This window comes from Sander lucioperca, chromosome 21, assembly GCF_008315115.2.
Source record: "Sander lucioperca isolate FBNREF2018 chromosome 21, SLUC_FBN_1.2, whole genome shotgun sequence".
Lineage (NCBI taxonomy): Eukaryota > Metazoa > Chordata > Actinopteri > Perciformes > Percidae > Sander > Sander lucioperca.
Window position 1 is genome coordinate 1,408,282 of NC_050193.1, and position 15,804 is coordinate 1,424,085.

The 15,804-nt window shown below is 45.9% G+C and overlaps 1 protein-coding gene and 1 pseudogene across 1 annotated transcript; one reads left to right on the forward strand and one right to left on the reverse strand.

Annotated features, from left to right (window-relative positions):
- Nucleotides 1-15,804, forward strand: part of LOC116062301 — a 1,036,964-nt pseudogene that overhangs the window by 698,064 nt on the left and 323,096 nt on the right.
- LOC116055145 (piggyBac transposable element-derived protein 4-like) lies at nt 12,662-15,544 on the reverse strand. The gene is made up of 4 exons (XM_031306949.1): nt 15,487-15,544; nt 15,231-15,330; nt 14,047-15,092; nt 12,662-13,671 (listed from the first exon to the last, which is right to left on the reverse strand). The coding sequence occupies exons 1-4, from the start codon at nt 15,542-15,544 to the stop codon at nt 12,662-12,664; spliced, it is 2,214 nt and encodes a 737-aa protein (XP_031162809.1).

The window sequence follows — 15,804 nt, forward strand, 5'->3', positions numbered from 1 at the left end:
TTGCTGAAAAAACTGTCTCTTTTTCTTTCAAACAGAAAGAATTAAAAAGCAAAATCTCCAGAGGCCTTTGTTAGGGAAAAAACGTGGTAACAAGCTAGCTAGATTAGGGAAAAAACGTGGTAACAAGCTAGCTAGATTAGGGAAAAAACGTGGTAACAAGCTAGCTAACAGACTAGCTAAAAAAAAAAAACGGAGGATAAAAAAAGTGAGCAAGATAGCTGGAAAAAGGTCTGCTATTAAAACGTTGTAATATGCTTTGCTGAAAAAGCTCTCTTTTTCTTTCAAACAAAAATAATTAAAAAGCAAAAAACTCCAGAGGTCTTTGTTGAGGAAGGCTGTGAAAAACGAGGTAAAAAGTTAGCTAGCAGACTAGCTAAAATGCTCCAACAGTCTTTTTTTTTAATTCATAAATGACTGAATGCATTAAATATCTTACAAATGCATTAAATATCTTACAATATGCTTAAACAGAAGATATGCTTTTAAAATTTACTTACCCCTTGTAGATGTTGCTGAAAAAATGCCGTCTCTTTTTCTTTCAAACAAAGAATTAAAAAGCAAAATCTCCAAAGGGCTTTGTTAGGGAAAAAACGTGGTAACAAAGCTAGCTAGCAGGCTAGCTAAAAACGGAGGATAAGAATTAAAAAAATAACAACACAGGCTGGCTTTGTTAGGGAAAAAACGTGGTAACAAAGCTAGCTAACAGACTAGCTAAAAACGGAGGAGGCTAGAAAAAGTGAATAAGATAGCAGGTAAAAGGCTGCTATTAAAACGTTGTAATGCGCATTGCTGGAAAAAATGCCGTCTCTTTTTCTTTCAATCAGAAAGAATTAAAAAGCAAAATCTCCAGAAACCTTTGTTAGGAGGGGAAAAAAAACGAGGTAACAAGCTAGCTAGCAGACCACGAGCTGTGTGCCCAGTCTCGACCGCAGAGAAATTGGTCAAGGTTTGACCGCGAGACTCGTCCCACAGAATCGCCCGCTAGAGACACCCCCACAGTGCGAACGTAAGGACGCGCTAACGTCATTACGCCCGCGAGATGCGCTACCCGGAATCGGCCTCTAGAGACACGGTCGCGGTGTGGACGTAAGGACGCTGTCGGTACACGATCCGTTCTGCCTGCACGATCCGTTCTGCACATGCGCAAAATGTTCGCGCATGCGCGGTTGTACGAGGATTTACGACACTACACGATCTGTTCCACGCTTCCGGTCGACAGCCAAGCTAACGTTAGTTTAGCTAACAGCTAATTCGGCTAACTGCTAGCTGAGACAGCATGTAATAACTTTAAAAGACCCTCAAAATAAAACTTGAAAATAAACGTTGACATATATAACAGCTGTTACGTCAGTTCTACTTTACTTGTGCTCATTTAAAATACAATCACTCAATACTTGTCTTTATTGTTATTACTGTGAAGTCTTAATTTAGCTGTAGCCTGCTTTTCCCATTACGTTTGAGTTAACGTTATTTTAGACTGAATCTAGCTGTCAGCTAGCGGTTAGCCGAATTAGCTGTTAGCTAAACTAACGTTAGCTTCCCGGTGGAGGCTAGCCATAGGCTAGCGTGGAACAGATCGTGCAGGTCGTATGGATACGTAAAACAGTATTATCTTGCGCATGTGCAGAACGGATCGTGCAGGCAGAACGGATCGTGTACCGACAGACGCAATAACGTCATTACGTCCGCGATATGCACTACCCGGAATCGGCCGCTAGAGACACGGTCGCGGTGCTGACGTAAGGACGCAATAACGTCATTACGTCCGCAAGATGCGCTACCCGGAATCGGCCGCTAGAGACACGACCGCGCCGCGAACGTAAGGACGCGATGACGTCATTACGTCCGCGAGATGCGGTCCCAGAATCGGCCGCTAGAGACACGACAGCGCCGCGAACGTAAGGACGCGATGACGTCATTACGTCAACGCGCACGCGAGACGTGCACGGAGGTTCAACCAATCAAAACGCTAGAAACACACGTGCACGCGCATTGCTGCCAGGTATTCACGTGCACGCGCATTCTTGTACAGTATATACTACTTGTGACGTCATTACGCACAGGTTTTTATTGGCTTTAAAGCCGTTGGATGGAAACACACTTTCACCAGCTTTATTCACATGAGGTTTTTTTACCGAACTTAAGATAATTCGATTGACAAGTGGATGGAAACTTGGCTTATGTCTGTGGAAACACTAGTATTGCTTTCTGAAAAGCCAAACTCTCTCATTGAGTGTTTAACTGCATCACTGTAAAGGCTGGGGTAAAAGGTGCAACTATCTTTGACTTGCAGAAGCTGTCTGCATCCTGGCCCAGCTGAAAGATATGCCTGAAGCATCTGATGTCTTTCAGATAAAGTTAGGCAGATGTTTTTAAAGTTTTTCAACTGCCTGGCGCATCTCTTAAAGTAGCTGTGTTTACTTTCAAAGCACATCGTGTGGGTGGGTGATGGCGTAGTGGATATGACACATTCCTTTGGTGTGGGAGATCCGCGTTCGATTCCCTCGGCAATACATCAACCAATGTGTCCCTGAGCAAGATAACCCCTAGTTGCTCCAGAGGCGTGCGACCTCTGACATATATCGCAATTGTAAGTCACTTTGGATAAAAGCGTCAGCTAAATGACATGTAATGTCATGTAACATTGTCCACACTCTGATCAAGGGGCCGACTTTCATGATTAGTCCAGGATCAAGTCTAAGAAAACCTTAGCACTTCCAAACTGTTTTAGGTCATTCTCTTCACACAATAGGACAAGGGACATGTGATCTGTGTTGGACCGCACCTGAGCAGGTATATTAGCCACAAAAAGATATACTGCAACAACGTTGTGTTTCTTCTTGGCAGAGCCAAGTGGATTTACTATTTCAAAAGCATCCTGGTAAAGGATAAGCTTCAGGCATCGTGGATTTTCAATGAACTAGCTGGACTTAAAGTTTTTTCCATCATTTATGTCACCAAAATCATCTGGGTTAGAGTCTGTTTCACAGGACTGTTGTGACACTGAATTCTTCCATAATTCAGAATCTAATAAGTTATTTACACTGTGTTTCACGGGTATGTAGTAAGCAAACCTTTCTGTCATATTTCCATCATTTCCTAATGTTACTTTTTTAGGCTCTATGCATTTGAACATCTTTTTGAACATCTCAGCTCTTGAATATGTTGTTCTCAGTGGTCCCTTATGACAGTAAGAGAACAGATCTGAATCCTTCACACAATCACTGATTTTAGCAATAGCATCATCTGTTAGACACATATTATCTTTTAAAAGTGAACACAGTTTACTCAAAGTGTAATAATGTCCCAACTCATGCACATTTTGCATCTCTTCAACAATTGTCTGTATTGTTGAAGCTGGGAGAAGGAGCTGCCCTTGCAATTTCAGGTAGAATAAAAATACATTCCTAAGAAAGTTATCACTGAAATTCTGTAATTCACTGCTTTCATTTGTTGTTGTATCAGTTGAGCACTGGCCAGCATCTTCACATGCAGCAACAGCAGCATCAGACCGAGAAGTAGTTTCCCTGTACATGTCACTTATGCTGTCTACTGAACATGCCCTATGTTTTCTGGACATATGAGCAGTAAATGATGACTTCACAGTGAAAGTATTTTTACATGCAGTAACTGGACATGCAACAGGTCGCCCCTCCATTATATGCTCCTTTAAGTGGGAGAGAAGTTCCTTCACCGTGTGGAATTTCAAATCTGTAACGACTCTAACGTTAGCAGTAACATTAACAGAGGGCTCAGGCACATTGTGAACGCGATAGAAATGAGCTTTGAACGATGCGTAGCTACAAAATATCCGCTTGCAGTCAGCGCTAACACATTTCAAAAGACAATGCGGTTCATTCCAATGAACTCTACAATGCAGAACATAACCCCTTAATGTATCTACTATTTTTCTGCAAAAACGGCAGGTAATAATTTTTTGAAAAAAATAATAAAACCACCTGTTTTTTAAACGTTTAACGTGGCGCTGCAAAACCACAGCATGAAAAAAACAACGAACGTTAACGTAACTTACTCAAAAGAAATTTGCTAGTAACGTTAGCATGAAACCCAACAGATTAACCGGTCAGTATCTTTTGGTCATTCGATTTTCATTTCATAAACAGGTATTGAAAAACAAAAAAACGAATGGTTATTTGATTTTTGTTTTAAAATACAAAATTTGAAATTGAAATACAAGACGTTTTTTCCTTTTCATGGTCAAAAGGGGATGGGAGAAATTTAAAATATGCTGTGATTTTCATTTTCTATTTCATATAACAAAAAATAAAATGAACAGAAACAAAAAATGGTCTCTTTTTTCATATTCAGAGACCGGATGTTGTCATTTCCAAGGCAACAGAGCCAGTGTAGGCTACCACTGTCAGTGTTGCTTTCAACCCAGGCTGAAATGACTTTGGAAACCTATACTCTTTATAATGCTTGGAGGGACTTTTATTTCATAATGTAACATTTATTTATTACCCTCTCTCCCTGCCTTCCTCTGACTCTCTGTCTAGAGTCAAACCAGCCGAGGAAATAGACTTTCAGTTCACAGTTGTAACGTTACTGTTACATTAACATTACCGTTACAGTGCCAAAGTCTGATCCCAGCAAACTTTCTGTTGCTGCCGTTAAGCTTGTTGATCTGGCAGAAAGTCACCGGCGGTTCAGGATCAGATCATGGGGATCAGACCTCCAGTCTGGGTCTAATGTTCTAATGTTCGCTGCTGTGGCTGCTGCCCGGTTCACTCCCCGGTGCTGACTCTGGTCCGTCTGCAGAGCTGGCGTTACCCGCTCTAGCTAAGCTGGTAATCAGACCAATCTGCTGCACTCGTGTTTCATATTTTCTTTTCTTTTCATATAGATATGCTTTGATGCACTGATGCCAGGCAGGCTAGCTAGTTGCTTTTAGTCTGAGTCTGTGAGATAACAAAACTTCCTTTGAATATAACGTGCAAATAAATAGAGACGGAAATAAATAAAAGTCCCCTGAAATAAAGTAAAACATATGAATTTAGGCTATTGAACTATAACTATAATGACTAATGCATATGTTTATATGTATTGCCTCATTTATGTATTTCATGATGTATTTCATAGATATATTTATGTATATTTATGTAAAGAGATGCAAAAAATGGATGATCAGTCACTCAGGAAGTTAGGCTACAGTTTCCCTCAACTGCAGCCTGAGTTAAAGCATAACTGGAAGGCTACACCGGTGCATACATGGATGTATTAAGAGAACGTGTTACTGCATTGGAAATGCAACATCCGGTCTCAGAATATGATGGCATTTTTTCATTTCTGTTTTCCAGTGATTTCATTTTTTGTTTTATGAAATAGAAAATAAAAATTGAAGCATGTTTTAAATTTTCACCTTCCCTTTTGACAATGAAAAGGAACGTAAGAAAGCTTTTTTGCACACCTCTTTTGTCGGGCAGGTGCGTAGGATATGATCAAAAGTAGCAGATCAAAAGCTTAGAGAAAAGTCCCGCACACTGACCATTAGGCAAGCAATAACTTATTTAGAAAAATGCTTTGCGGCGAAAAATTGTAGTTTATTTCCCCCTCAAAAATAGGTAATTGAGCACTGTAGTGGTTATGGCCATATCAGTGACTATGTAACTACATGGAAACGGGCCAAACTATGTCTGTGCCTTGTAAAGTAACTAGCGTTACAGAAGGCTAGATGTAGTCTCGTGCTGAAGTGCCGTGGGAATTCAGTTGTAGCAAGAAAAGGTAAACAGTGTGCAGATCGGAGCGTAGTGTGTGAAGAGTGGAGGTGTTCACCAGGGAACACCAACTTTTCGCTACAAAGGCATGAACTGTCTCTGGAGGACATCCACCAGACCAGCGGGCGCTTGTTGGATTGTTGTCGGCCGCGGCAAGCGAGTAGGGCTCACCAACGCCAGATGGATCACACACAAAATGGATATATATGCTACAAATACACACAGAACTGCTTCGTGATGATTATTACCGAAGCCTGGCTGAACACACTAACTCATCCCAGATGGCAGCTAGCAGCTAACAGGGTAGGTGAATTTAAAGGTCCCATGACATGGTGCTCTTTGGATTTATATAGACCTTAGTGGTCCCCTAATACTGTATCTGAAGTCTCTTTTATATAGACCTTAGTGGTCCCCTAATACTGTATCTGAAGTCTCTTATATATAGGCCTTAGTGGTCCCCTATACTGTATCTGAAGTCTCTTTTATATAGGCCTTAGTGGTCCCCTAATACTGTATCTGAAGTCTCTTTTATATAAACCTTAGTGGTCCCCTAATACTGTATCTGAAGTCTCTTTTATATAGACCTTAGTGGTCCTCTAATACTGTATCTGAAGTCTCTTTATATAGACCTTAGTGGTCCCCTAATACTGTATCTGAAGTCTCTTTTATATAGACCTTAGTGGTCCCCTAATACTGTATCTGAAGTCTCTTTATATAGACCTTAGTGGTCCCCTAATACTGTATCTGAAGTCTCTTTTATATAGGCCTTAGTGGTCCCCTAATACTGTATCTGAAGTCTCTTTTATATAGACCTTAGTGGTCCCCTAATACTGTATCTGAAGTCTCTTTCCCTAAATTCAGCCTTGGTGCAGAATTCCAGCCACTAGAGCCAGTCCCACAGTCTCTGTAGCTATTGAGGAGGAGCGAGGGGGGGGGGGGGGGAAATTCTCTGGGTGGTCAAAGCAGAGAAAGGAGAGGTAACCTTTCCCCTTATGACGTCATAAAGGGAAGATTCCAGATCGGCCCATCTGAGCTTTCATTTTCTCAAAGGCAGAGCAGGATACCCAGGGCTCGGTTTACACCTATCACCATTTCTAGCCACTGGGGGACCATAGGCAGGCTGGGGGAATGCATATTAATGTTAAAAAACCTCATAAAGTGACATATTCATGCCATGGGACCTTTAAACAATGGCTAAGTTGAAAACACATCTTGGTGTCATGTAAGAGCCCGGTTCATGTTGCACAGACATTTTAATTGCATTTTGTGTCTGTTAAGAGGCACAAAGGCACTCTTTATCTTATGCCCCCATTACTGCCGTTTTAGCTGAGTGGGAGCTCTGGGTGTTAGCTGCAGCAGCTCTGTGTTGCTACCACCGATTCGGCTCGTTTTTTTTTGCTATTGACAGGACTCGCATATTTATAGTTATCAAGATTACCGTAAAAATTGGCCGGAGTTCTCCTTTAACATTTAGAGTCAGAGAAAACGGTATATGATCGGCAATGGCAAAATCATAATGAATCTCCATAGCATCCAAAGAAGCATGTGCATCAGTTGTACATACACAGTGATCTAACCACGAGGTAGTATGCCACGCCTCACTGATGTAAGTATAACTATTATTAGGTAAGCGCACCTTTCTTGACGGTATTAAACCAGTGTCAGCGTAAAAATGCATTAGGTGATTAGCAAACAGAGAGTTTGCATCAGAAATGTCAGCATTCATGTCTCCTACAACAAAAATACAGGTTGAGGCATTGTCTTGAATAAAAGAGCCAACAAATGCTAATCTATTTAAATATTCAGCTTCATTTTGATAACACTCATACGGAGTGTATAGATTTAAAATAATAAACTTTGTATCATGACAGAACTTTATACCAATAGCCCAATTCACACTCAATCTTACCACTGATATTAGTGAATCATAGAGGATAGCCACACCTGGATCCTACCTTGGACAATTGTAGTACTTAGATCAGTGGTAGATTCCCCAGCCCCATAATATTCATTATGTAATGTATTTAGACCTTCCAGATCCTGTTTAGCTAAAAAAGTCTCTTTAATACACACAACATCACAAATGTCAAGAAGCTTATCAACCATAAAGTGACGTGACTTATCCCCTGCACTGTGTCCCCAACCCAAAAGTTCATATTAAGCCTTTTATAATGACCAATAAAACTGGAACTGTCATAAAACTGGAAAATTCTCTTTCTTTCTATGAACTAGTGAGACAGCATTACACTGTCTTTGTGTAGTTCTATTTCTTCAGAATATCCATGAATTAAAACTGATTATACAGTGTAACCCTCCCTCAACTACTCATTAAAGATCTGCAGGTATGTTGGGCAGAGATTTATCTTCTTGTCAGCAAAATCATCAGCCAATCTAGGTAGCCTCTGTGCTTTCTGTAATGATAGCTGTCAATCAAGGTAGGCTAAGGAGGTCCGTGTGGGTGAGGTATAGTTGAAAGTGACCAATCTTAAGAGGGCCAGTGCCTCCCTTTGTTCCCGTCTCCAGATTATCAAAAGGCAGTTCCATTCACACAGTAGAAATTCACTTCTAGAGCAGAGTGACCTGTGAGAGTGTGTATTTCCCTTACCCACACGTGGTGGCTGCTCTGTGTGCTTGCTGAATACTTTTATATGCACATGTGACATTCTTTGCCTCTCCCTATGTTTTGTTTCATGCTCACAGCTGCCTGTACAACTCTCTTTTGGTGGATTGGTGCACAAAGACTAATATCTGCACCTATGAAATATATAATTCTAAACAGAAAAAAATGAATTGCATTCGCGAAATGACGAATCTGACATCATGAAAAGGCAACTACTCATCAAAGATCTGCAGGTATGTTGGGCAGAGATTTATCTTCTTGTCAGCAAAATCATCAGCCAATCTAGGTAGCATGTGTAAAAAGTAGAAATTCTACAGTTGTTGAACTTTTGAAAAGTTTTTGTCAAATGGAATGTCCACTTCAATGTCCTCACTTGGTGTCCAGATGACCAGCTTGCAGCTCTGTAGGCCCAGACACATCATTTTCAATTGTGTCTGAAATAAGGATTAAGAGTCCATGTTGGTGCCCTCTGCTCTCCCAGCCCGGTCTCATAGCAGTTTGTGTAAATGTCACGTTATTTTTAATCTATTGATACGTGTTCACGGGGACGTTGTTCTCGTTTTTTACCTGGTGGCCAGCACGGAAATGGGAAGTAATGTATTTCAATGGGAAGCATATTTCGTGGCCACAGCACAAACATGGTAGGGAGTAATATAAAAAGCAGAAAATCCGCATGGGGAGGTTGGTCGGGGTCATGGATGGGTCAAGCAACACAGGACTTTCACCCGGGCGATCGGGGATCGCGTCCCGCATGTGGCGTTTTGTTTCCTGTAGTCCAAATCAGAATCAGAATCAGAATCAGAAAAAGCTTTATTTGCCAAGTACGTTTACACACACAAGGAATTTGTCCTGGTGTTGTAGGTGCATGTCACATCAAAGCAACGCGCACAGACACACCGAGTCGCCGTATGCGGCGCCATCACAACTCTCTCCTAACTCTCACAGGGACAGATACAGCATGACATGAGGAGAGGAGAGGGAAATAAAAAAGCCACTCTCAGACTATCCTCATAAAGGACAGTGTGGGAACAGGAAAAAACACCTCAGCAGCACGTAAGCACACAAACAGCACATTTGCACTGCTGAACATAACATAACATAACATAACATAACATAACATAACATAAATGTACAGTTGCACATTTAGCGGCGAAGGCGTGGGACTGGGGAGAGGGTAGGTTGGGGGAGTTTGGCCTGCTGAGAAACGCACAGCCCGGCAGTCCCACTAGTGTCCCAGTCCGCAGAATGTTATAGCGATAACACAGCACGTTACCGTGGTGACACCCTTGAACAGTCCAGAACCGATACGACAATCAGCAGGCAGTGGGGAAGACGGGGGAGGAACCAAGAGCGTCTCGCTTGCAGAGCCCCAACAGGGTGACTGTTTGTTCCAAGAGACGGTCTTGGCAAGGCCGTTCAGGATAAGGGAGCCGAAAGATTAAATTTGTTTTGTCTACGCGAATGGCTGCTCTAATTTAAACATTCATTCTATTGTTCAACTGGTCAACTGGTCAATTTTTCTTTCCAAATCCATGACCTTCCTCATGATGGTATCCAAGCCGCGGGTCATTACCATGTTGTTTTCCATCACGTGATTAATAGTTCCAGTTTGCGAACTGATCGCTTTTCCGACAGCTTCAGTCAGGCCAGGCAGCTTCCTTGGGCTTTGGACAGCTACCAAAGTCTTTCCAATTCTTCGATAAACCAGAGCGAAGCATCCTCCAATCAGCAACATTCCAGTTATCATGGTTCTGAATAGGTAGATATCCTCAACGTCCTCCACGGAAAGAGCAGAGAGACACACGACACGCCGTTTCTCCCAGCCGTCCATCGTATACCCCGCAGCAAACGTCCCGTCAGGACATGCTGGCTCACCCGAACCAGTGCTCCTCCTCGAGAATACAGTGTCAATTGCGCTGAGAGACCAGTTAATCAATTCCATGATTTGTGTTTTGTCTTCCTAATCACAACCGTCCCGTTATTGTTGCGTGTCCCCAGCGGCCATCTCCCGGCATGTGAGGCGCCCTTTCCCTGTAGTGTTTTTCCTAAACCCAACCTCCGCCATCCCGTTATTGTGGCGCGTCCCCAGAGGCCGTCCCCCGCGGCCATCTCCCGGCGTGTGAGGCGCCCTTTCCCTGTAGTGTTTTTCCTAAACCCAACCTCCGCCATCCCGTTATTGTTGCGTGCCCCCCGCGGCCGTGTCCCGCCTCCCGGCATATGGGGCGTCCTTTTCGGCCGTCTCCCGGCATGCGAGGCGTCCTTTCCCCGTTGTGTATTTCGTGCTGGCCACCACGTAAAAAACGTCCCCGTGAACACGTATCAATAGATTCAAAATAACGTGACATTTACACAAACTGTCGTGAGACTGGGTTAGCTCTCCATGAGTGTGATGACCTTGATCTCATTTTCTTTGCCATGCTGCGTTGCTGTATTGCTGGCAGTGGCGGTTTTTGGCACGGGCGAACCAGGCAGCTGCCCAGGGCAGCATTTTTTCAAATCGGCACCCCCTGCAGCTGCAGGCACCCTGCTTGCACCCCCAACTTTCACAATGAAATGGACTAGTCCGTAACGGTGCGGGCGCGAAAGATAAACACACAGTGACAGGAGAACTGGGAAGTACACAGAGACGGAGCAAGACGAGTCTAAACCTTTCTTTTATGTCAATGGTCTAAACGCAAAAATCAAACAAAGTTACCCAAGCGGCTCAAATAAAAGAAAAAAGAGAAAAGACATGTTTTCGGCAGTAGCAGGACCTTCGTCAGCTCACGTGGCTGATGATAGTGGTGGTGATGTCGGTGTCGGCGGCAGTGGCACGCAGAGTGAGGAGGAGACTCAGGAGGAGAGAGACAGAGATGAGGGAGTGAGGGTAGACCCTGTGGTAAACACAACTTGCCCCTTGAAACACTTTTCCTCTTGGTAAAACTGAGCCAAAAACTGAGTGGTGGACAAAACACTACAACAACAAAAGACGTAGGCATGCTTTACTGTATGATTACATTAGTAGTCTATATAAAAGACGTAGGCATGCTTTACTGTATGATTGCATTAGTAATCTATATAAACGTTGCACATCATGGGAACATTCTTAACCAGAATTATAGCTTTTCTATCTGCTTAGGCAGACAAAAACTCATGATAGACCTCTTCAAATTAAAGCACAGGGCCTCTTGAAATGATATATATATATATATATATATATATATAGAGAGAGAGAGAGAAAGAGAGAGAGAGAGAGAGAGAGCTTGTTTAATGATTCATGAGGAGTATACCGTTTTATTGTATTAATAAGTGGCACTTTTTGAAGTATTTAATGTGTCAACTCTAACTGGTTCTTGCTTACTCATTACATGGCGTTAGTAGTTTTAAGGAGTAGGAGTTGCTATACATATTCAGGGGAGAGCTAGGACGGCTGGTATTTGTGATCTTATGTGGTGGGCCGGTCTGGGTCAAAATACCAGGTCTGATTTTTGGTCCCAGTCCGTCCCTGTCGATGACATCATTGATGATTTAGCATCAAGGAAGGCCAGAAAGGTCAGGTTTAGGTTTAGTTTGTGTTTTCTGTTCTTAGTGCTATAGTGTAATAATTAGATTACCTTTAGTGTGTCTTCACATTTGTGTGATGAAGGATTTGTGCTATTTAGAATATTTCTATATTTTATTTGTATATTATTCTTAATATTTTATATTATTGTTGCTCTCTGCTCTTGTTAAATTTATTTTAAGTTCTCATAACCTATACTGTCATATTTTATGCAGAATTGTGTTCCTTGTCTTTTGGCAATGTTGGAGGTGGAGATTGTGCACCTTAAAAAGTGTTTCCTGTTGTAATTGCAATAGTTAAATAACTGGATTTTCTTAACCCTTGTGTTGTCCTTCATGTCACGGGGACTTGTTTAGTTTATGTACTGTCCTACTACCCTGGCGTTGTGCTTCGGGTCCCTGGACCCTTTCGTGTGTGTGTGTGTGTGTATGTGTGGGTGTGTGTGTGTGTGTGTGTGTGCGTGCGGGCGTAACATCATCTCACATCTCACACAGCAGACACATGCCAAAGGGTTTTTATTCAAAAGATTTTCAACAGTGTTGTTCATGTCACTTTGTTGCACCTGTTCACATCTCAATAGCACACACTGTGTGTGCGTTGACGTCGCTCGTCTCTCGTGGTGTTCAGTGTCAGGCCGTAGGCGATTCCAGGTCGACACGGTCAAACGGGTGTCGTCGTCGTCGTCGTTGTCGTTGTTGTGTTTGTCTGCTCGTTGTTGTGCAGAGCAAAGCCCAAGCCCAAACCGGCGGCGTTCGAGCCAAGAGGCTACAGTCCGCGCACACATTCCGCGCAGTTGAGCCGCGTGCATCTCCCGCAGATGTATCTCTTGCAGGCCCCGCACGCGGTGTATGTCTTGCGGTCCTTTGTCTTTGGACAGAGCTGACACCTCTTCCTCTTGCTGGCCACTCTGGGCGCGGTCGGTTCCACATCGTCGTCGTTGTCGTCGTCGTCAACACCCTCTCTGTGCTCTCGAGCGGCCGCGGCCCTGCTCGTCAAGGCCTTGACGAGTGCGGCGGACGCTTCCGTGCGAGGGAGACGCGAGCGTCTCTCGATGAGCGGAGTCACGAGCGCCCTGCCCAGCTGCTCCAGGAACACGCGCCTCCTGTAGAGCTTGCCGCGCATCCACTGGGGCCTGAGCTCTCGCCAGAGCACAAAGGCGTTGTAGGCGGACACGTCGAGGATGTTGTGGAACACGGCGAGGGGCCAGCGCGTCGTCTTCCTGCGGCAGCTGTACGTGCCGACGAGCTTGTCCAGGTTGTCCACGCCGCCCTTGGTGCTGTTGTAGTGCAGGATGATGTCGGGCTTGGCGTCCCTGGTGGCGCGGACGCGCGCCTTCCCCGTGTGCAGCGTGCTCAGCAGCAGCACGTTCTTGTGCCTCTTGGGCACGTAGGACACCAGAGTGACGGTGGGCGTGAAGGCGAACCTGGACGAGAAGAGCGCACGGCCCTTGGTGTTGAGCAAGGCGCGCGGCAGCTCGGGCTTGTTTTTGCGCATCGTGCCCACCACGGTGAGGCGCCTCTCGATGAGCAGCCGCCGGGCCAGCTCGTAGGAGGTGAAAAAGTTGTCGCACGTCACGTTGCGCGGACCCCGCAGGCCCTTGGTCACGTCCAGCACCACGCGCGCGCCCAGATTCCTCTCGGGCCCGCCGCTCGCCGACTTGCCCGTGTACATCTGCATGTTCCACGCGTAGCTGGACGCGGCGTCGCAGGCCACCCAGGACTTGAGTCCGTACCTGGCGGGCTTGCTGGGCATGTACTGGCGGAAGGAGCATCGACCTTGTTGTCGTTGTCGTTGTCGTCGTCGTTGTCGTTGTTGGCGTTGTCGTTGTCGTTGTTGGCGTTGGAGGTGTTGGACGTGTCGTCAAAGAGTGAGAATGAGAAAGACACGGAAAAAGAACTCGGAGGAAGACAAAGAAGGGGGGAAGGAGGGAAGGTGAAGAAGAAGAAGAAGAATGAGATAGAAATTGTAGATGAGAATACAAGCACACGAGAAAAGAACAAAATGTTTAGAAACGTCCGCATGCGCACACACACACAAAAGCATTGTAAACGGCGAGCTGGAAAAAGACCAAGAAAAAGACGAGACAATTGTGCCACTGCGGTCGCGATACGACGATAATGAAAGTAGCAGTTGCGGTGACAAATACCCACCTCGAAAGGGAACCAGCTGCTCGTCCACGGTCACGTCGGGGCCCGGGTTGTAGAGGCGAGGCAGCCGCCGCACCCAGGCGTCCCACACGTCTCGTATGGCCGCCAGTTTGTCCGCGGCTCGTCTGGCGGCTCTCGTCTCGCGGTCGTCGAATCGCAGCAGTCGCGAGAACGCGTGGAAGCGCTTGAGCGGCATCGTGGCGCGGAAAATGGCCCTGCCGCTCTCCTCGTGCCACAGGCTCTCCAGTGCCTCGTTTCGGGACCTGTACACGCCGGCGAGGAGCAGCAGCCCGATGTAGCCGCGCAGGTCCGTGGCGTCCATCAGTTTCCAGCCGTTGCCGCACTTCCTTAGGCCCTCGATGTTCGTGGCGGTCACCACGATCTCTTGTATGTGCCGCGTGACAAACAGCTCGAAAGCGGAGAGTATATCGCGGACGCGTGTTGCCGCGTACTCTGTGGGTCCTGGGCTCTGCGGAGCGGTGGCGCGTCTGGCCGGGTCTTGTTGTTGCCGTTCGTCTTGGTCGTGTCGTTCGTCTTGGTCTCGGTCACGTTGGTCTTGGTCTTGGTCTTGGTCTTGGTCGTTGCCGTCGTCGCCGTCGTCCAGTTGTTGTTCCTCGTCCTCTTCATATTCGGCACGACGGCGGCGACGAGGTCCAGGGCGATGGGGATGATACGTCGTGGAGGACCATTCGATCTCGCCGTCTCTCGACGCAAACCTTTCGCTCTCCTCCTCCTCCTCGTCCTCCTCGTCCTCATCGTCTTGTTCCACATCCTGCTCCTCGTCGTCGTGGCCCTCGTTGTCGTCATCTCCCCTTTGCCGTCCACCCTCCTGTGGCGCGTTTGCCCCTCGTTCTTCTCCTCGTTCCTCGTCCTGCTCGCCGTCGTCGTCGCCGCCGTCGCCCTCTCTGTCTTCATCTCCCCTTTGCCATCCACCAGCCTGTGCCACGTTTGCCCCTTGTTCTTCTCCTCGTTCGTCGTCCTGCTCGCCGTCGTCGTCGTCGTCGTCGTCGGCGTCGTCGTCGTCTTCGCCCTCTCTGTTTTCATCTCCCCTTTGCCGTCCACCAGCCTGTGCCGCGTTTGCCCCTCGTTCTTCTCCTCGTTCTTCTCCTCGTTCTTCTCCTCGTTCTTCTCCTCGTTCTTCCCCTCGTTCTTCTCCTCGTTCGCCTCGGTCGTCGGCGTCGTCGTACTCGTCTTCTCCTGCGTCGTGGTCGTGGTCGTGGTCGTGGTCGTGCTCGTCAGCGTCGTGGCGGTCTCTTTCTCCGTCATCGTGTTTGTCTCGGTCCTCTTCTGACGCACACCCGCCGGATGACCATTCGGAGTCGGAGTCGGAGTCGGAGTCGCTGTCGCTGTCACTGTGGTCGTCTTCTTTTTCTTCTTCTTCTTCTTCTTCTTCTTCTTCTTCTTCTTCTGCTACTACTAAATTTTCCACTTGGGGGCCATTGCGTGCCACGTGGGCGATAACCCGATGCAGCTCCAAATTTAGAGTCACACAGCGGGCCATGCCGGCGTCGCAACCGGCTGCTGAACCGAGTACAAAGAGTACAAAGGTCCAGAAGAAGAAGACGAAGAAGACAAAATCTGTACAATATACATGTATATGTATATACATTTGTGTGTGTGTGTGTGTGTGTGTGTGTGTAATAAAAGTGTTTAGTAGGACGAGAACGAGGTTTGTTTCTTTCCGCTTTGCCTCACCCTGTCTGTTTTACTACTACAAGCCAGGCCAGGGTCCCCCGAATATCATGGAATGGGTCACAGACA

What these genes read in the sequence shown, in the direction of transcription:
- LOC116055145 (XM_031306949.1), bottom strand. Translation starts at nt 15,544, where the DNA reads ATGGCCCGCTGTGTGACTCTAAATTTGGAGCTGCATCGGGTTATCGCC. An exon ending in GGTTATCGCCCACGTGGCAC is followed by an intron (nt 15,331 to 15,486) that starts GCAATGGCCCCC and finishes GGTGTGCGTCAG; the next exon opens with AAGAGGACCGAGACAAACAC. An exon ending in GCAGCTGGTTCCCTTTCGAG is followed by an intron (nt 13,672 to 14,046) that starts GTGGGTATTTGT and finishes AACGACAACAAG; the next exon opens with GTCGATGCTCCTTCCGCCAG.